This window comes from Stylophora pistillata, chromosome 6 (genome assembly GCF_964205215.1).
Source record: "Stylophora pistillata chromosome 6, jaStyPist1.2, whole genome shotgun sequence".
In the NCBI taxonomy this organism is placed as follows: Eukaryota; Metazoa; Cnidaria; class Anthozoa; order Scleractinia; family Pocilloporidae; genus Stylophora; species Stylophora pistillata.
The window spans coordinates 25,313,858-25,335,253 of record NC_142524.1 but is presented as its reverse complement, the minus strand read 5'-3'; the positions used below and the strand labels follow the sequence as shown (position 1 = coordinate 25,335,253).

General features: G+C 39.5%; 3 protein-coding genes and 1 pseudogene across 3 annotated transcripts; 2 read left to right on the top strand and 2 right to left on the bottom strand.

Annotated features, from left to right (window-relative positions):
* Positions 1-1,373: 1,373 nt before the first annotated feature.
* On the bottom strand, positions 1,374-2,643 carry LOC148729047 (putative skeletal organic matrix protein 5; annotated as a pseudogene).
* A 6,022-nt stretch (positions 2,644-8,665) lies between these two features.
* Positions 8,666-16,500, top strand: LOC148729046 (uncharacterized). The gene is made up of 5 exons (XM_088725073.1): positions 8,666-8,811; positions 14,165-14,532; positions 15,510-15,624; positions 16,013-16,138; positions 16,463-16,500. Exons 1-5 carry the CDS (start codon positions 8,748-8,750, stop codon positions 16,498-16,500), a joined length of 711 nt encoding a protein of 236 aa, XP_088581199.1. The 5' UTR covers positions 8,666-8,747.
* LOC148729045 (putative skeletal organic matrix protein 5) lies at positions 16,175-17,901 on the top strand. The gene is made up of 2 exons (XM_088725436.1): positions 16,175-16,868; positions 17,322-17,901. Exons 1-2 carry the CDS (start codon positions 16,806-16,808, stop codon positions 17,838-17,840), a joined length of 582 nt encoding a protein of 193 aa, XP_088581562.1. The 5' UTR covers positions 16,175-16,805; the 3' UTR covers positions 17,841-17,901.
* Positions 17,902-20,129: 2,228 nt separating this feature from the next.
* LOC148729044 (uncharacterized) lies at positions 20,130-20,525 on the bottom strand. The gene has a single exon (XM_088725426.1). It carries the CDS (start codon positions 20,508-20,510, stop codon positions 20,130-20,132), a length of 381 nt encoding a protein of 126 aa, XP_088581552.1. The 5' UTR covers positions 20,511-20,525.
* Positions 20,526-21,396: the final 871 nt, after the last annotated feature.

Below are 21,396 nucleotides of genomic sequence, written 5' to 3'. Positions count from 1 at the left end.
AACTGATTCAACAGTTTTGCCGCAAATGGACCAAATGTGCGTGGTGTACCGCGAAAAAGCCTGGTCGATAATGAACTCGAATCACATTATTGACCGGGCCTGAGATTGGGCTGGCAGAAAGTTCCACTTACTGCAACTACTTTCAACGATGATATATAGCTGGTTCGCTATCTTAGAACTGACTCTTCTCAACAGATTTCAACAACTGCTGGCGCTATATAAACCACTCCCTCGCCACAATTTCACAACAAACGAGCCTAACAAAGCCACTCAACCCTACCGACGGATTTTAACTAAACAGTCAGGAATGACTTACGCGACTCGAAAAGAATAGCCGACTACATCACGTACAGCAAAATAACCGATTTCTGTTGTAAGGGACCAGTTATAGCTGAGGGGGAAGTTTGGTCAATTTGGTTTTAATATTCTTATGATCCCCCCATCCCCCATTATTGGCAGTCAATTGGCAGTCAGATTTCTATTTTTTTTCTTCGTGGTCTCTAAGTAACGACCGATCTGTCCTCTAGAACTTCCTGAACTGTATCATCCCCCTAAACTCCCCGCCCTCGTCGATAGGTAAAAAGCGGTTTCAGTACTATCTTTTGTTCTACACGAGATAACAACAGAATTCTTTTCTCTAAAATTTGAAAATGAAATCTCACTGATCCATTTAGGCTTATTTTCGAATTAAAAGGGGATTGTCTGAAGTAGTGATGAAGAGGTCTGTTAAAACTACGGGAAATATTTCGGAAGGAAATCTGTTCGGTTGAAGAACTAATAAAAATCTTGTTAATATGTTCAATCGTAAATCGCGTAGTGACAGACGCCTCAAACAAATGATTCAGAAAAATGGGCGGGTCTAATGAGAGCGAGAAAATGGGCAATACTTTTGAAGGTACTGTTTTTTGTGTTCCTTTAATTATCGTATCAGGGTCAATTATTGTCCATTCAAATAATTAATTTCCCGGTCTCCTGGTTACCTTGCAGAACAGGCGAGGCTTTTAGGGTTTTTCACCCAAGCAGACAAATGCGTAAGGCGAGCGCAAACGGCAAATCGCGCGAAAAAAAGAGATAAAAGAAAAAAAAAGTCACTATTCTCGTGTACCCCTCTTAGTGCGTGATCAGATCACAACCTCCCTTCGCGTGCAGCTCGTGACGTCGACCTATTATGAACATAGAATATATCTCCACTGCCTATTTCTACTTCGTTCTCAAAACTTCAATTGGCTTTGCACAATTGATACGTCTTAAACCGGTTTTCAAAAAGTTATAGTTAAGAAAAATCTGACCAGAGAAGAAAATAATTATGAAACCGTCGTTTTATTAGCTGGTAAGCCTGAAGATACTACTTTTTTTTTAAATTCATGATGGCTTCTTGGCTTGAAATTTGGAACGTTAGCGGCGTTCCCTGTCACTGTAACAGGATGTAGCCCATGACTTTGATGTGCTTGTGTCCATTGTCTGGCGAGTATGTTGCTTCATTGCCACACGTGTTGGAGTCGTCATGAAGACCTCGTGTACCAAAACCAATCCTGGAGTCACAAGAGTAGCATTCATTCTCCTGGTTAGAAATGATGCCGTTCTTGCTTTGGACTGACGAAGGCTTCTTCTCACAGCATTGAACCCTTCCTTGTTGCAGTAGTGCTGCAAGGAGGCCTGTGAACCAATTAACCACTTCCACCTGTCACGACCCAGTGAGGTAGCGCGCTATTTCCCATCAGCAATCAGTGAGTACAGTGAGTTGGCGTGCCTGTTGATGACAATGAACCTGAGCTGGTGCCCAATCTTCATACCGAGGCAGATTTTGGAGAAGGGTGTGTTCCAGTAGGTCGGTAGCTTGGTTTCTTGTGAGTCAAACCCAGTCCTGCCTCCGGCAAGGTTATAGGAATTTCTGTTGCTCCAGAAATGGGAGTTGTAATGGAAGGTTCTCTGAGAAACGAAGAACTTATATTTAACTTTTTTCGTTTTTGTGTCTGTGTTTTTTAATCTCATTTGTTCTCTTTTTTTTTAATCAATAATTATATCCAGAGTTTTTTAAAGGAGACAAGGAGTTTACTTTTGCACCGTTAATCTTCATTGCCATTGTCCATCCTCCATCACCTCATCCAAAGTTTCCCATGTGACAGTAAACAGGAATCTTTTGTGAACCAAACATCAGCGGATACACTTGGCTTCGTCTCGACCTTATGGAAAAGGAGAGCATTATAACGGATTGAGTCTGCCTGTATGCAAGACAAGAGTCCTTATACCTACATAAAGGACAGCACACATCAAGCGAGCGATTTGGAATATTGAAATGAAAACTTCTTACTGTTTCCTTACTTTCCTTTGTTGTACTACTCCATGCAAGAAGAGAAGGGACGGGCTGTGAGAAAGAAAATACTGCGGTTTTAACATGTGAGCGTGAAATCATGAAATGCCGCTCCCCAATACATCATCGTAAAAAAAGTACCTGGAGGCTTTGGAGGCAAAGCGTCCATAACAAGCGCAACAAGATTTTTCACTTCGGTTTGAAGCGTCTTAAATGTCTTTGCTGATCTCACCGCAGTGATTGGCGGTACAGGATTGCTGTCTGGCGCGGATTAAAACAGCGAACAGCGCGATGAGATTTGCCATAAAATAAATTGCAATTTGCAAGCGCATCTTGATAATTGATCGATGTTCAAAATGTTTTCTGTGTTGCTTAACCGGTGAATAACTGTTTGTGATGATTTTGTTTCCTTGTTATCATTGTCAAACACACTCGTATTTTCTTGCTCGCACTGAGCGACATCAGATGGACAAGTTTCAAGGTTAAGTTTATTTTTAACTTTATTCGATCGAATTGTACAATGTAAAGAAATTATCATAGAGTCTGAAAATCTGCTCACAGTATAGCTGTCTATTTTCTAGAGAACGAAAGGCCATTTGAGAACCGCGACACTGCGATTTAAGCAAATAAAATGTTATCTTTCCATTTCATCGAATTGACCATTTTTTCATGCGTGCATGCATGCCCACACAACTAATCAAGACCCTTAATGGTTTGTCTTTTGTGCAAATATTCTGATATGAAATTAGCAAAACAATAAGGACTGCGATAAGTTTATAAAGAACTGTCAATTTCATTTCTTTTCTCAGCTGTGAGTTATAATGTAAATTGGCCACTGTTACGAGTCATTACCACATTGAGACCCTGTGACATAAACTGCCACTCTTTTATAGCGTTCAACAGTTCTCTATGACTCTCACTGCTCGATAAGAGTTTCAGGAGCTTTTCGTGTTCAAAAAAACTTGCGCGGGATGATTTGTTTGTCCTGACTGCTTGCACTGACAACGCATAATAAAATCAGTCATTCTGTTGACAAAGAACGTCGGCAGATATGGAATACAGTTACTTTATGTGTTAGAACTTGTACTGGGTGGACACTCCAGGAGATAGACTTGCCCCAAGTCGTCTTTTTATGCTCGTCTTTAAGAAAAACGAGCGACGAAATCGCGAGGAGACGACTTGTCGCGCCTGTATGGATTCGAATTCGTTTTCCGCCCCACTGGACTCCCACAAAAACGGACTTTGAGAAAGTCTAAAGTGCAGGCGACAATTTCGAAGGTTATTTGGGTATCCGGTAATAAGTGAATGGATAGGTCAAACATATAAATGAATTCATCAAACAGGCGATAGATCGTGCTTACTGTGAGGCATTTTCAGATTTCCCTGAAATCCTGAGGTCAAAGAACCTCGACATAAAAACTGCCCACAATAACTTTCGTGGCTGTCGCGTGTATATTTTCAGTTCCTTCCAACAACCTTTCCCGAAACAGGTGTTTACAGAACAGAATCTGCCGGCGGATTGACGGATTGAAACTGACCGATCACGACCGACTTACGCTGTTTGTGTCTCACAGGCAATGACATCGAAGTTTAAAAGGAGTTTAAAAATGGGCGGCTGTACACATAGCCTGCTTACAGGCGGTAGTTTGTTTTTCAGGCGCGAGATTCGCCTTGTCACTGGTCCTAAATCTTCCATCCCTCCATTCGCCGGACGATCGATATTCGCCATGCTGAATCTCGCACTTGAAGACACAAACTATCACCTGCAAGCAGGCTTCTGTACACAGTGCTGCAGTATTATGACAATATATTCTTCAAATTTAGACGCTTCGGCCGAAATCTATCTTTGTCCGCTAACGTTTCGACATGCAGTCGCCCAATGATATTTGCACTCTAACGCAGTGATCGTATGTTTGCAGGATTTTCTCCCGCTTGCATCTGAAAACTACCTAGTCATCCAAGCCTCGTGGAAAACCGGGCAAGAAATGAAGGCTTAGAAGACAAGGGATGCTTATGATTTCTTCATATCAGAATTAGTAAATAGTATACTGACCAAGGATCTTCCCTGAAACTGTCCTCGCTAAATTGACTTGAAAACATTAGTTGACCCTTCATTTTACTAAGTTGTTGTTGTTAGTCTTGCATATGCTTATTCTGCATGTCCAATAATTCACCAGTTGTATCTGCCTAGCACTGTTTGTCCACAAAATAAGGTTCTGACTTGTCCACTAGTAAGCAATAAAAATTAATTTATTACAATGTCTTATTTACTTCTTGCTATTGAGTGCGCACACTATGTCCATGAGGACTTTAACAAGAAATACTCAAGTACAGAGTAAGTTATTATACCCTCACCTATTTTGCCTTTTGTTTAAGTTAATAATAATATAAGCTGTTGGTAATTTTGATTTTATTTCATGAGCATAGTGTAAGCACTCCGAATTCCAACACTCAAAAATAATTCGGAGACAAAAAATCAGAAATATTGAATTAAGAATACAACTTAATAGTAAATAAATAAGAGGAAAAACGGCTCATCCTCGGTGTAAAAACCTGTGAAGTTTACGAGTGACGTAAAACAAAGACAACAAAACATTATAAACGATAGCGTACATCGAAAAAATACCTCATGAAACAAAGAAAACCTCGTCAGGTTTTTACATCGAGGATGACCCGGAAAAACATGGCAAACTCAGCTGAATAGAAAATCCTAACTTACTAAATATGTCAGAGGCGATGTTTTGTTCTGATTGAACCTTTTCAGCCTCAAGTCTTTCAGCATCTAGTCTCTCAGCTTCAAGTCGTTTCGCTTCTTTTCTAGCAGCCAAAGCCTCTGCTTCTTCTTGGATTTTCCTCTTCTTTTTCTCTCGATGTTCTGCCCGATCATTACGTGCGACTGCTTTTTAGATGTCCTTTTCAGTAACACTGTTATGTCCCAGCTTTGACGATGGTGCCCACTCTGGATCTGTGGTAGATTTCAAGTATAAAGCTGGTCCCCCTTCGGCAAGGAATGTAATTTGACATGTTAAGCAAAAACGGTGCGAACACACTTGGAGGCCGTGGAATATGGCGATCATTCCGCGGCCGTAATTTTTAATAAAATATAATCATAGTTATTAAAAAAATAATTCTAACCTAATGTCCTTTGTATTACTAACCTTTTATAAAGTAGTCTCTACAAACGCGAGTATTTTCAATGGCTTTTTCGTCCAGATCGCTTCTGAAAATACGAGCAAGCCACAGCATCTTCACTCTGACCAAAGTTTGCGAATGGCCTCTCCTTGTGATGTTTTGATGCCTGGAAATCTAAAAAGTCGATACACTCCTTTGTCCCTGATACTATTGTGACCACAGTTCTTAACCGTACAAAGATAACCCGTTGAAAAAGCACCAAAAAGAACAAAGAATATCGGAGACCCCTGACTCGGCGCTTTGCTTCGTCTACCAGAAGATACTTTGTTTATCCACCAGAACTTTCAAATACCGGTTTGCGCAATTAGTGTGACTTCACGTGAGAATGAAGAATTGTAAAGAATTTCGCCACGGGAAGTGGATGAGGATTTCAGGAAACAAGAGCAAAGATAAAAACCAATTTGCCTTGGTTAGCTTTGCAAGGCTAGCTTTCTGTATTGATTTCCTGTTCGAAAACGGTGCTAAATTCTAAAATGCGCTTGGAATTCTGGATTTAACCACGGGGTGCCCAATTAGATTATTTCGTGACGTAAATGAAGATGTTGCGATTTTTACAAAGTTCAGCCTGGTTTTTCCGCGCGGAAATGAAAAGCCCAAAATAATTTTTATCTCCTCGAAAACAACACTAATTCCATTTATCATAAGCTTAACCTGAACCGATTCTGAGTTATACCGCATGGGGAAAATGATAATTGAAAACTTGCTACAAACTGCGCTATTTGGATTTTGAAATACTGGTGGTTTTTAAAAGAGTTCTCTGAACTAAAAATGTAATAAAATGGTCCCGTTTCAGACTTAAGCCGTACCTCAGTCCCTCCTATACAAACTTGTTAAATTGATACGAGCTTGCTTTCTTTTGGGCTTTTCAAGAACAAAGTTCATTTGTCTCTACCGGCTCGGGGCACTGATTTCCGTCGTTTAACGGCAACCGACGCTCGTTTCGGTTTTCGTGAGTTTTCTAGGATAAAGAAGCAAGTCTGGGGAAAAAAAGACCTCACCACGTTTCTAAGTTCAGTAGAAGGTATCTCTGGGCAAAATATGAAGGTTTTCAATTTTTCGAACGAGTGCCACATTTTTCGATTTTCACTCGGTCAATTCAAACATTCGCTCTTAAATGTTGTCATTTAAGAACGTAAAAGCTCTTGCACAAGCTGCAGTTATAACACAAACTGGGTCTGGGTGTGTCGATTTGTGTGAGGAGAACTAACTCGTGATACGATCACCAGAAAAAAAAATTACTGGAGACCACGCTTACAACCAAGATGGCTGACTCAGACTAGTGCGCCGTACGACACTAGACCACGTGACAGGCGCTGATTCTCGTGGAGAAATAAATAAATCAATCAATGAAATCGTGCCATAATGTGGCTTCACACTTTGTGTAAGCCACAGAAAAACGAATTATCTTCTAATATCCCCCAACGAAGAAACACTGAAGTTTCTCCAGAAACTGACCCCCTTTGTTTTTTACTAAAAAACGTTTGAACTTGATTGCAGAACTGGTGATATTATAATTTGATGAACATAGGAAATAAATTTCAGTTAATCAACAACTCAGGGTTCTATTTTAGATTGTGAGTCAGCCTTGCCAAAACATCAGATCACTGACCTTTCGGATGAACTCACGCGGGAATCCTTTAAACAGTCCAAGCAGAGTTAACTTTGCCATTGGAATACCTAGATGCTAAACGTGATCGCTATCTTTCGAGTCTCACACGAAACAAGCACCTGTGCTCTCTTGTCAGGACTATTTTTGCTCCTCCCCTCCCCCCCCCTCCATTCACCTGTATCACTTGTTGGCTCACACTCCTAATGATGATTATGGTGATTCTAGTTTTACCTAAAGGATTCTCCAGACATCTAGGCCATTGCTTATTGAAAACGTAAATTCTAACCAGTTCTATCTTCAAGGTCTGTTATTTGTAGTTGTATTTCATTCTTGCTAAAACATATCAGTCTTAGAGGCTCAGCACTTGATCTGTTTTCTAGATAAGCTTAGTTTTTTGAGATGAACTCTGGCCCTCTCGAATTAAAGTAACTTCATTAACATATATTAAAGTTTATAAAGCATTCAGGTGGAGAATCAGACAAGGTTTATAATTAAAACTACTCTGGTTCAAAGATTGAATGAATGTAACTGAGAATTTACAATTCCTAGCCAACGTTTCGACACTCCTTTCTAGTGCCCTCATCAGGGGTGATCTAATCGTTGCAACGAGAGGTCCTTTTTACACGCTCGCTAATTAGCAGCCTTTTTTCTGACAAGGTGTAAATAGGCATCAGGTAGTGAGCCGCCATCATCACGATTTAAAGGAGCGTGGCAAAGAAGTCACATACGGCGCGCCATGATAATGAAAACAAAAATATGAAAGCCGTGGGATATAATATATGCAAGATAACGGTACTTAGAAATTACACACCGAGGCCACTCTGACATAGTCTTGTTTGTTTGGGATTTTTCAAATTTTTTACATTAGTTTCCGAACTCTTCATTATCTTACGCACATAAAAAAACGACATTTGCACTTAGAATGACTAACCATACGACACAATTCTTCACTGGCCAAACGGAATTTGCAATATCTTAAATATCTTAATGAATGTATAGTTAATCATTTACGAACAGAAAAAAAGAACGGATCGTTTAGTGGATAGATACATACTTTAACGACAAATTGATGCTCAATGTTTTGATGATCACGCTAACCTCATATTATCGTAATTGTTTGTCATGCTAGTCTGTCATATGATGCAGACATGAAATGATAATTAAAGTTTCTAAAATATTCATAATTAGTTATCGTAAACGAGGCAGGTAGTCTAGTTTTTAGCAATTTATTTTAGAGCAGAGGACGATTTTGGGCCCCGTAGGGGCAAAATCACTCTCTCCTTACTCTATTAATAAAAGCCAAGTAGAGCAGAAGAAGCCCTTAAATTTTCTATGTAGTTTCTCTCTAAGATCCCGTTTGACCTCTGCTATGTCAGCGCGATTAATTGTTAATCCACTCGTCGAGAGGCTTAGTAAAGGTAATCAATTTGTTTTCATCCAATGAATTTTTTTCGTCCCGGTACGAGAGTAAGAGATATTAAATTGAAACAAAGAACAATAAGGTAACACCCAACTCTCAGTGGTTTAGAGAAAATGAGGGAGGTTTGTACCGTAAGAGGGAAGTTCTAAGTAAGATTACTCGTATCAATTTGCACATTTCGTAAAGTCAGTCCCAGAAGCCTGGTGATCTGCGCGATGAAGAAGTCGAATTTTATCTTTCTTTGGTGCTTCATGATATTTGTTTCTGTCTCACCGCAAGGTAAGCTGTATCATGACAATTTTGTGAGCGGAAATAGAGAAGGGACAGTAATTCTTCTGAATCATAGGTACTTTTTAGCACCTGCTATTTGTGAAAGTGAAAGTGAAAGTGAAAGTGAAAGTGAATGATTCGATACCTTAATAGCAGCATAGGCTGAATTGCCAAGGTCTACAGTGTTACTAAGGTTGAGATCGGACGTCAGCATTATCAGGCGCCTCTGGCAGCCGCTTTAGTCCATGTAACGACCTCACCTTTTCCCCCACACATCCCACCCCAGGGGAGGACATCCATCACACAGTAATCTCGTGTGTGGGAAATTAACGTCTCCTACCCCTAACCCTGCAGGAGACGGGACCTCCATTTATTCGTCCTTATCCGAGAAGACTAGAATATCTAACTATTTCATTGATGTTATAGAAAGGTAGCAAATTCTCCTCAGTTATTTTAAGACCATGAGTATTGGTCCGGCCGGGGCTCGAACCCTCGGCCTCCCACACAACACAATCCGGCGCTCTAACCAATTGAGCTAACCAGGAGGCGGTGAAAGGTTGGCGGTTGTTTAAAGGTCTTGTTTTATTCTCCACAACATATAGCTGTTAAACGATAGCTTAACCGTAAATTCTTAAAACTTCTTAACCAGGTAAATTATCAACCCTACGGGTTCGTCAAAATGCGACACAACTCGTAAAAATACTCAGCGATACTATACAACAAAACGTCTAATAAGATATATATATCCTTTCTGAAATGGTATTATTAGCCTTCTTTTTAATTAATATTCAATGAATAGAAAACTTAACCACAGTTTAGAACATAAACTCACTTGCAGCCCTTCCAATTTTCTACGAGCTGTCGTAAAAGTGCTTCAAGGCGGAAGACAATTTTGGGCCTAAAGCGCTAAATAGTTTTAGCATAGTTCAATAAATTAAAATCAGGTGCAGCGGCAGTAGCATTTATTTTTTTCCGTTTCGTTTCTTGTTTAGCGTACGGATATCGATTTTCAAACTATAACTGCTGTTGTGTCTGTACGATTAACCATCGAGAAACTTAGTAAGTAAGATAAACTATCTATTTTCTCCCAAAGAATGAAATATCGGCTGGCAAAGTGACTTAAGATATCATGTTGAAACAAAGAACTATAAGGTAATATCTAGTTCTCATTGGTCAAAAGAAAGTCAGGAAGTTTTTACCATAAGGAAAAAAATAACTTTTTACATTCATTTGCACATGCTTCGTGAAGTCCGTCTCAAAAAGCGGTCTGTGATATAAAGAATCCGCTTTTTATGTTTGTTCTGTTACTTTGGTATTTTATGATATCTGCTTCTGTCTCATCACAAGGTTAGGTCTACCATTACACATTTTTGATAGGGATAGTGAAGGGAAAGTAGTCCTTCTAAATAGTAAAGGCTGATAGTTTCTAAAGAAACTGTTTGGGGCTGCGTCGGTGGGGGTAACGAAATAATTTGAATATATCAACAAAGTTGAAATGGTAAATTGGCCACCGTTACGATTATAAAAGCTGACGTTTCGAGCGTTAGCCCTTCGTCGAATCGACGAAGGGCTAACGCTCGAAACGTCAGTTTTTATAATCGTAACGGTGGCCAATTTACTATTTCAACTTTGTTGATATATTTGAATTACTTCTAAATAGTAGTTACCATTTAACACCTGCTACCTGTTTGAAGAGGGTTTTGTTGTTTATCCGCACAATAGCAACTCTTTTAAAGATAGCTAAACACTTGTTTCAACTGCTGAGCGAAGAAACTCCCGGTGAATGGATGATGTGTGTAAGTTTTCGTGCATTTCTTTTGCAGCGAATTGCGGAAGATTTTTTTTTGTAGACCGGTTCGTTATAATCGAGCTCGTCATTCAGAAGTTATTTTATAATATTTTCCACTTATCTATTCCCCTCTTTATCTATCTATTCATATTTTTGTACTCTGGATTGTTATGTGTGAAAAGTTTACATTTGTGGATGTTGTCCTCTAAATGGAAGAGTTTATTGTTGGTTGTCTGCCGGTCAAATTTTTCTCAAAAAAATAATTAGAGAATATCAACAAATTTACCTGTCGTGATAGATCTGTAGCTTTTGGGTAATAATTTAATCGGCTGAAGAACATAATGTCATACAATTAAGCTCTCCTGTAATACAAGCTCTTCGCAAAAGTTATTTTTTTCTTGATGTGGATCATTTATGGATTTCCTCAACGATTCAGCCCACTACACTCATTAAAACTAAAAAGTTTGACTTGGCTACGTTAGCTCCATTTTCTGCCTTTAAAAGCACACACAACCCACAATTCCTCTAATCGCTCCAACGAAGGGCTAACGCTCGAAACGTCAGCTTTTGTAATCGTTACGGTGGCCAATTTACCATTTCAACTTTGTTGATATATCCAAATTATTTTGTTTTCAAAAAGATTGATACGCGGCTTAAAAACATTTGTAATTTTATAATCTTTCACCAAACGTAACTCAGAAAGATAAAACGAAAGGTCCTTGCAGTGAACAACTTCACTGATCAGTGAGTCTCTCATTCATTTAATTAATATCTTAATCCTCCAAAACCATTCGTTCGATAGCGAAGTTTTGAGATCTTCCTTAATTAAGGTGGCTTGTACTAGTTTCCTCGCGCGGGGAACAGATAACTCTTAGTCACGCACGACAGAAACGTGCGAAAGAAGCGCGAGATTAAAAGACGTAAATTTAAAACAAAGATGGCGGGGCGAGGATGTTTTTCTACTTTTGTGAGAAGTTAACCTAAGAGTGTGTATTTGATGTGTTGAGCGGCCATTATGAATGCAGGAGATAGAAACTAAGATAAAAAGACGATTTTCGGAGAAGTAAAGGTTGCTTTACTTCACATCTAAAAGAAATAATAACCGATATGAAATCTTGCGACGGCGAAAGAAGAAGAACTCAAGTGAAGGATAATCTACCTGAGGTGGAAGAAGACTTTGAAAGTTAAAGGAAAATAATATGATATAGCCAGAAGTCGTGTGTAGGATTTTTAAGATGAGCCCGGGAGGCTGTCTTTGACGGCTGTTTAATGATTTTCTTAGCAGTAAACGTCTGTAAACATCAGACCGTAGGCGCTCGCGCGAGCACACGCAATAATCAGCGGTAGCTATAACAGATCATGAACAAATGTCGATCTTATAGAATCCAGATTTTTAAATGCGCGAGAAAGCGCGTGGAAATTGCTAAACTCGCGAAAGCTATTGCATGAAAAAAAGTCCGGTGACCCCTTCTTTTTATTGTTCCAATATGATAATAACGTCGAAAGGAATCATCAGTTAAAAAACTAGAAAATTCTACGGAAGGAAATTTGCGATGTGTGAAAATTACCTTTTTTTTAGATTTTCTGAAATTCCGCTCCGTAGAATTTTTTAAAAATCTTTGTGCATTTTCATTTTCAAGTGTCAAAAGCAATCACTGAAAATAAATCACGGTGTCACCGGGTTAGTTTTCGAATTATTTAAGCCATAAGCTAAAAAATGCGTCTGAAGAAGCCTATGAAAGCGTTGCCATGGAAACTCCTACTGACGAAATGACACTTAGTTTTGGATAACCGATGATTATATAATTCAACCCCGTAAAAGTGTTCAACTGGCCTTGGTAAGTCTTTCTGTTTTATTATTTCAAAGTTACAAACCATCAAAAAGATGAAAACCGGTACGAGCCTCCTTGAGGTATCACAGAAGGAAAATTAGCGTTTTCCTTCAAACTGAAAATCATTCACGCTATCCCTATAAAAGTATCAATTTTCTTGAAGCTTAATAAACACTGATTGAATAAGAGGAAGAGAGAGGTCAGGCAGAGGAAGGAGAGCTACAATGTAAACCCAAACGCAAGTGCTATGCTACGCGAATGATGATGGACTGTCGGCAATATTATTCGCGAACTAACACCCACGGCAGCTTCGATAGAAATAGACCCTCGCCACTGAGTCTCCCTGAGTCTAGTAGGAACCCCTATCACTATCGGTGAGCAATATTTCCGCTCGGATGCAAACTGCGATGAAATTTTCCTTTTACCGGAGCCGCAAAAGGGACTCGTCGCTTTTGGACATCATAACAACTTGAAAACAGCACTTGAATTACAAAGACAATCTCTCTATATATCTAGTTTTCGGAAAGAACTAATAGAAGTATATTTGAAAACGAATGAGTAATTTTAAAACTGTTCAAAACTGTACAATGTACAATAAAAATCAAGACTGGTTGTGAAATCGTTAATTAGATAACGAGAACAAGTTGACATGAAGTGTCGGCAACAGGGCCGTAGCTAGCATAAGGCAAGACGAGGCAATTGCCTCACTTGATTTTGGCCGTTTTTTAAATTTTCTTCTTGAAGATTGACTTTTCCGAAGAAACATGCCACGGAAACTCCTTAAAAGAGCATTTCTGAACATCTAGATTTCAAAATTTTCTGTGGGGAAAGCCCCCAGACCCCCCTCGCGGCTCGCGCCTTCGGCGCTCAAAAATTGCCTCGTCTTGTCCTGAAGTCTGGCTACAGCCTTGGTCGGCAACCTCGCATTTCGTTCTACTCTCAAATTAATTATTGCTTTATATCTCTTGAAGTAAAGAAGATATGAAAATTTATTTCAGAAGATGAAAAATCTTTATTTTTTATATTAGACATTAAATTTTTAGGAAATTGGAAAAAACATTCTTTCTTTTTTTACATAGGAATTCATTTTAAATTAGTGTAGCACTTTTTTAAACTACTTTAAACAACTTCACCACTTAAACTTTGTAAAGATGCTTTGTTTGTGTGTCATTTAATGTAGCGCAACTGCGTTGTTTTCTGATTTTCTTTCTCTTCGCTTTAATTTATGGTAAATTATTATTTCTCTTTCTCTTCGCTTTAATTATGGTAAATTATTATTTCTATTGAGTTATCGAGATTGAGTACTTTTGTAGATTTGTGTGCATGTCGCTGTCAATTTTTTTGCCTTTGTGACAAATTGTCAAGAATTTCAAGAGTTCGCGAGAAAATGTCCAAATTTACGATTCATGTTCAGTTTTGGAGCAATCTATTCGGTTGTCATGCCAAAAGGCACCTTAATATCCGAATAGTCCAAAAGGAGCTCTCTTCTGAAACGTTCTTAAGTTTCTGTTACCACTCTAGCTTGGTCCTTTTCCTTTCTACTGGTTTCTATTGTAAAAGCTCATTGTTTGGCAAAATAAGTGGCCGCCTTGATCCATATGTCGGTCACAATAACTGCAAGTAGAGACAATTCTCCATGAAAGTTTAGAAACACCACGCATTTCCAATTCTTTGTTCCTACTAAGTGAAATTTTGCTAGGAGCCTATTTTTTCCAAAAGCACTCTCAATCTTAACCAATAGAAGCAGTCATTGTAGAACCCGACGATATACCAGAAACTTCATCACAGATATCCAGGCAAAGTCTACTCTCCCTAGACAAGTTCCATCATCTCAATGTACCTAAAATTGAAGAGATTATGGTATACGACGACTTTGAATGCACCTTTAAATGCCTTCACCATCCTCTGTGTGTCTCCGTGAACCTGGCCGCTGAAGGGCAACTGTGGTGTGAGTTACTGTCAACTGATAAGTACAGCAGTCCCAACGAATACAAAGAAAACAAGAATTCGCATTACCGTGGGTACAATTATGAATTTAGTAACGTTACTCACGAAGGACAGAAACTCGACCTGAGGGAGGATGAAAAGGAATTTTATCATGCATCTGAGGTAGGTGTTACTTTATTAGCTGATTGTCAGTTTCTGCGGAATACCACTTTCATAATCTTAAGTGTTGAGATGATTGCTTTAATTTTGCTGTCACTGACATTTATTTTGTCATCAGCACTTTTTTGTATTTAAAGGTTACCGTGCACCTTCAGTGGTGTCTCGTGTACAAGCGATGTAGCGCGTCCGGTTTAAACTATAAATATCTAACCCCTATATCAAATTAAAGCTTATAAGACTGGCTTTCAGACTATACCAAAGTTTTTGAAAAAAAATTAATTGTTGAATTTTTCACGACTTCTAAATGCGAGCGCCCGAATCACCTTTTAAGAGGTACAAGTCAAAGGGAATTTTTTCGATTGCTCTCAAATTTTGACAGTAGCTAGTTTTAAATATAAACAACAAAAAAGTGTCTCCGAATTTATTTCTAAATAATTGTTTTTCAAGAGCGATTTTTAAACGATCACTCCACACTTTTTTAATCCTATTTCAAAAATGTTCTGTAACTTTTCACTGAAATTGAATATGGCAAATCGCAGACATTCTTCTTTAGCGCTTTGGCGCCGGAAACGGCGGAACATTAAATAAGCGAAAAACAAAATTCGCTTTGACATGTAATGTTCAAAAGGTGATTCGGAGCGCTCGCATTTAGAAGTCGTGAAAAATTCGACAATTAATTTTTTCCAAATTTTTGGTACGGTCTGATAGCCAGTCCTATAAGCTTTATTTTGATATGAGGTTTAGATATCTACAGTTTAAACCGGACGCGCTACCTCGCTTGCACGCGAGACACCCCTGAAGGTGCACGATAAGCTTAAGTTCCCCTTCTTTTCTAATTGTTTTTTTTTTTTTTTTATGAACTGCTCTAAATTAAAAGCTAGAGACTTAGACTTAGAAAAAACTAATCACCCATCCTGCAACATTAATATTTCAAGGTATGATTTTAAAATTGTTCATACTTTTTCTCCTTTTGGCTTCAGAGCGCTTGTGCTGATAACCCTTGCGAAAAGAACGGTACTTGTCAAAGCGGTTTTACCGACAAAGGACATCGCTGTTTGTGTCCCACTGGATTCAAAGGTCCGAACTGTAAAAAAGGTAAACCTTGTCATGTGAAACCAGCCGTAGGCTCGTGGGGGGGCTCCATTTTTATATTAAACTTCTTAACGAGAATGAAGTGTGGTTTGAAAGGTAAAAGCGGGTAGCAGAGAAACGAGGCGTTTGGTAAGCTGCTGCCTTTGGAGGCCCTGCCCTTCTTTACTTCTGTGAGGCGCTAAAACATACGCCAGCTTTGCAGGCCGGAAGAGCGCGAGTGATTGAGTTGCAGTCGGTTTTGATCCGTTTCGTTTAGGGTATGGCTCGAGTATCTGAACCAACCACAGGGTAGGAAAACAAACTAGCAAACCATGGGTTACCTTTAAAACTTAAATGAAAATCATTCTTTGGACAGTTGTCTAGCCATCAAAAATTATTAATTTCTTTTCAGACATTGACGAGTGTGCTACAGAAACACATAGCTGTAATGCTAACGCTGTGTGCAGCAATACTAAAGGATCATACAAGTGTTCATGCAAACCTGGATATTTTGGGGATGGAAAAATCTGCACAATGCGTAATGAATCTCTTTTGATGTTTCTATGAGGTTTCTAGTGATGCTCTGTTTCAAAGTAAACGCTATTCATTTGCATTTTTTCTCTTAAAAGGTAAATTTTCGTTTCAATCAGATTTTAAAATACCACACGTTCTTTTTTCTCTTGTTGTTTAAGGGTCCCGTGTTATCAGAGAGGGTGATTTTGTTTTATGTTAATCACCTTCCTTGCATTAATCAGTTTGCAACAATTTGGAGGAAACTTGATGCTTTTAATGTTCACATGAATGCAAAAATACTCACAGTGCTACCAAGAAGAATAATATTCATGTCTAACTCTTCTTTCAGTCTCAACGTGCAAGGAAATTTACGAAAGGAATAAGTAAGTAGAATAGCTCAATGACAATATCAGAAAAAGGTAAGAACGAGATAAGCCATCAGAAGGAATAACGGCAATGATTTTAACAACAATCCAGCTCCTTATCCTTTATGATAATCATCCGAGCTGACTTCTTTTTGGAAAAGAATTGAAACGTACGTTGTCTCTTGAAAAGTTCTAAGACCTACTGAATACGCAAACGTCTCGCTACGTACTACCAGTTCTCACAGAGCATTTTTAACAAACAGATTGAACAAGAGTGGTAAGGTTGTCCTGCTCTTGGACTCAAAGCCAATTTTCGTTTTCTGTCACATGGGAGACTTTGGATGCGGAGATGGAGGATGGACACCTGTCATGAAGATTGATGGCAGCAAGGTATAAATTGATTTCCTATCAATAAAATATAAGATCATTTGAAATTCATTCGAGATACAGGTCAGTACGTATGATGCACGATCCTCGCAATAGAGAGCGCTATTTATGCAATAGCGAAAATCAGACCTGAAAAAAATCAGGCCTGTACGGGATTCGAACCACTGACCTCTGCGATACTAGTGCAGCGCTCTACCAATTGAGCTAACAAGCCATACAGGTCAGTGTAAGTAAGCGAAATAGGGTTTGTGAGAAATTGTATGCTGTTTCCTTTACAGCTACCAAAAGTCGTTCGCTCGATCGTTCACTCATCTTTACAAGACGGGCAAGAAATGGCTACGGTCTCCCTTACAACCACCAGGAGTCGCTTATGATTAGTTAATGACCGTGAGATTAAAACAGTCTATAATGGATATCATACTAGATAAGAAAAAAATCATTTATTATCAATTTCAGAGCACCTTCCATTACAACTCTCATTTCTGGAGCGACAGAAAAGCTTATAACCCCTCTGGAGGGAACTCTGGGTTTGACTTACAAGAGACCAAGTTACCGACGTACTGGAACACATCCTTCTCCAAGATCTGTCTCGGTCTAAAGATCGACCAACAGGCCAAATTCACTGTAATCAACAAGTACGCCAATTCTGTGCACTCACTGATCGCTGATGGAAAATACCACTCCACCTCATTGGGTCGTAACACGTGGAAGGCGTTGATTGGTTCTGAGGCCTCTTTGCAGCCCCACTGCAACAAGGAAGGTTTCAATTCTGTGGGGGACGACTCACCTCATTCCAAAGCAAGAATCGGTATCATCGCTGACAATCACAAGGGTTGCGCCCTTTGTGACTCCCGAATTGGTTTTGGTACGGGAGGTCATCATGATGACTCCAACACGTGTGGAAATGAAGCAACACACTCTTCAGACAACAGAGACAAGCACATCAAAGCCATGGGGTACATCCTGGTGCAGTGACAGGGGAAACAGTTGACTCCCCAAATTTCAAGTCAAGAGGCCATCATGAATTAGAAAAATGTAAAGCTTACTAGCTAATAAAACAGCATTATCTTCTCCTCTGGTCAGATTTGTCTCAAACATAACTTTTTCACATCCAGTCCAAGATGCTTCAATCGCACAAAGCCAAATTAAGTATTAAAACTCTATAGAAATTTGCTAAGAAGACATATTCGATATCCATCAAACGTCGATGTCGCGAGCTGTATGCGCAGGGAAGTTACATGTCTCACCGTTTTAGTATATGCTTAAGAAACTATTCACCTTAAGTGTCGGTGGCTAGTGATGGATATTGAACTCGCCACTTCGTGGCTCAGTAATATCTACCACCAGCCATTTTCACTTCGGTGAATTGGTTTTAATAATTACCATGATATAACACCAAGTTCGCGTATATCATTTACAAGGAAAGGTGTAGCAATTAGTGGGGAGAGGCTTTGTTTGCTAGAATCGTAAAATCCAACCCCCCAGCTGAACGTGTAATTAACGATAGAAAAGAGAATTGTGAGAGGCTCTGTTCCTCATCTTTTTTTTAATGGCCGTTACTTCCTGATTTCATCTCTTCCTTTTTATACTGATATCTTACGGTTTGCTTAAAGTTTTACAGAGCTGAACAGACTGTGACCTCACCGGCAAAGCAATTCTTCCTAGAAACAAGAAAGACACCGTCATTAACAACCTATCTTCAGTTCATTTGATCGTTCACTTTGATCGTTCAGGAAAGAGTTGACTTAAGAGGGACTGTTGTCGGTGGGGGTGATTGACCACTCGTCATCATCTCACTCAAAATAAGAGTATTTGGTCGGTCGATTGCCATAGGTCTCGGTAGTGTAAACTGATTCAACAGTTTTGCCGCAAATCTGCATGGTGCACCGCGAAAAAGCCTAGTCGATAATGAATTCGAATCACATTATTGACCGGGCCTGAGATTGGGCTGGCAGAAAGTTCCACTTACTGCAACAACTACTTTCAACGATGATATATAGCTGGTTCGCTATCTTAGAACAGACTCTTCTCAACAGATTTCAACAACTGCTGGCGCTATATAAACCACTCCCTCGCCACAAATTCACAACAAACGAGCCTAACAAAGCCACTCAACCCTACCGACGGATCTTAACTAAACAGTCAGGAATGACTTACTCGACTCGAGTAGAACAGCCGACTACATTACGTACAGCAAAATAACCGATTTATGTTGTAAGGGACCAGTTATAGCTGAGGGGGAAGTCCGGTCAATTTTGGTTTTAATATTCTTATGAGCCTCCCCCCCCCCCCCATCCCCCATCATTGGCAGTCAATTGGCAGTCAGATTTCTATGTTTTTCCTTCGTGGTCTCTAAGCAACGACCGATCTGTCCTCTAAAACTTCCTGAACTATATCATCCCCCTAAACTTCCCCGCCCCCGTCGATAGGTAAAAGCGGTTTTAGTACTATCCTTTGTTCTACACGAGATAACAACAGAATTCTTTTCTCTAAAATTTGAAAATGAAATCTCACTGATCCATTTAGGCTTATTTTCGAATTAAAAGGGGAAAAGGGGATTGTCTGAAGTCGTGGTGAAGAGGTCTGTTAAAACTACGGGAAATATTTCGGAAGGAAATCTGTTCGGTTAAAGAACTAATAAAAATCTTGTTAATGTCTTCATTCGTATTTCGCGTAGAGATTGACGCCTCAAACAAATGATTCAGAAAAATGGGCGGGTCTAATGAGAGAGAGAAAATGGGCAATACTTTTGAAGGTACTGTTTTTGTGTTCCTTTAGTTATCGTATCAGGGCAAATTATTGTATATTCAAATCATTAATTTCCTGGTCTCCTGGTTACCTTGCAGAACAGGCGAGGCTTTACGGGTTTTTCACCAAAGCAGACAAATGCGTAAGGCGAGCGCAAACGGCAAATCCCGCGAAAAAGAAAAGAGAAAAAAAAAGTCACTATTCTCGTGTACCCCTCTTAGTGCGTGATCAGATCACAACCTCCCTTCGCGTGCAGCTCGTGACGTCGACCAATTATGAACATAGAATATATCTCCATTGCCTATTTCTACTTCCTTCTCAAAACTTGAATTAGCTTTGCACAATTGATACGTCTTAGACCGGTTTTCAAAAAGTTATAGTTAACACAAATCTGACCAGAGAAGAAAATAATTTTGAAATCCTTGTTTTATTAGCTGGTAAGCCTGAGGATACTACTTTTTTTAAATTCATGATGGCCTCTTGGCTTGAAATTTGGAACGTTAGCGGCGTTCCCTGTCACTGTATCAGGATGTAGCCCATGACTTTGATCTGCTTGTGTCCATTGTCTGGCGAGCATGTTGCTTCATTGCCACACGTGTTGGAGTCGTCGTGAAGACCTCCTGTACCAAAAGCAATCCTGGAGTCACAAGAGTAGCATTCATTCTCCTGGTTAGAAATGATGCCGATTCTTGCTTTGGACTGACGAAGGCTTCTTCCCACAGCATTGAACCCTTCCTTGTTGCAGTAGTGCTGCAAGGAGGCTTGTGAACCAATTAACCACTTCCACTTGTCACGACCCAGTGAGGTAGCGCGGTATTTTCCATCAGCAATCAGGGAGTACAGTGAGTTGGCTTGCCTGTTGATGACAATGAACCTGAGCTGATGTCCAATCTTCATACCAAGGCAGATTTTGGAGAAGGGGGGTGTTCCAGTAGGTCGGTAACTTGGTTTCTTGTGAGTCAAACCCAGTCCTGCCTCCAGCAAGGTTATAGGAATTTCTGTTGCTCCAGAAATGGGAGTTGTAATGGAAGGTTCTCTGAGAAACGAAGAACTAATATTTATTTTTTTTCGTTTTTGGGTGTGTTTTTTTAATTTCATTTCTCTTTTTTTTAAATCAATAATATCCAGAGTTTTTTAAAGGAGACAGGGAGTTTACCTTTGCACCGTTAATCTTCATGGCCATTGTCCATCCTCCGTCACCACATCCAAAGTTTCCCATGTGACAGTAAACAGGAATCTTTTGTGAACCAAACATCAGCGGTACACTTGGCTTCGTCTCGACCTTATGGAAAAGGAGAGCATTAAAACGGATTGAGTCAGCCTGTATGCAAGACAAGAGTCCTTACACCTACCATGATGGACAGCACACATCAAGCGAGTGATTTGGAATATTGAAATGAAAATTTCTTACTGTTTCCTTACTTTCCTTTGTTGTACTGCTCCTTGCAAGAAGAGAAGGGACGGGCCGTGAGAAAGAAAATACTGCAGTTTAACATGTTAGCGTGAAATCATGAGATGCCGCTCCCCAATACATCATCGTAAAAAAGTACCTGGAGGTTTTGGAGGCAGAGCGTCCTTCACAAGCGAAACAAGATTTTTCACTTCGGTTTGAAGCGTCTTAACGTCTTTGCTTATCTCACCGCAGTCATTGGCGGTACAGGATTGGTGTCAAGTTTTATTTTCGGAGTTTCAATCAAGGTTTTGCATTTTATTGAAATGCTGACCAAAGCTTATAAAATAGCGTTTGATGTTGAAAATGCACCTTGTGAAGCAGAGGTTGAGC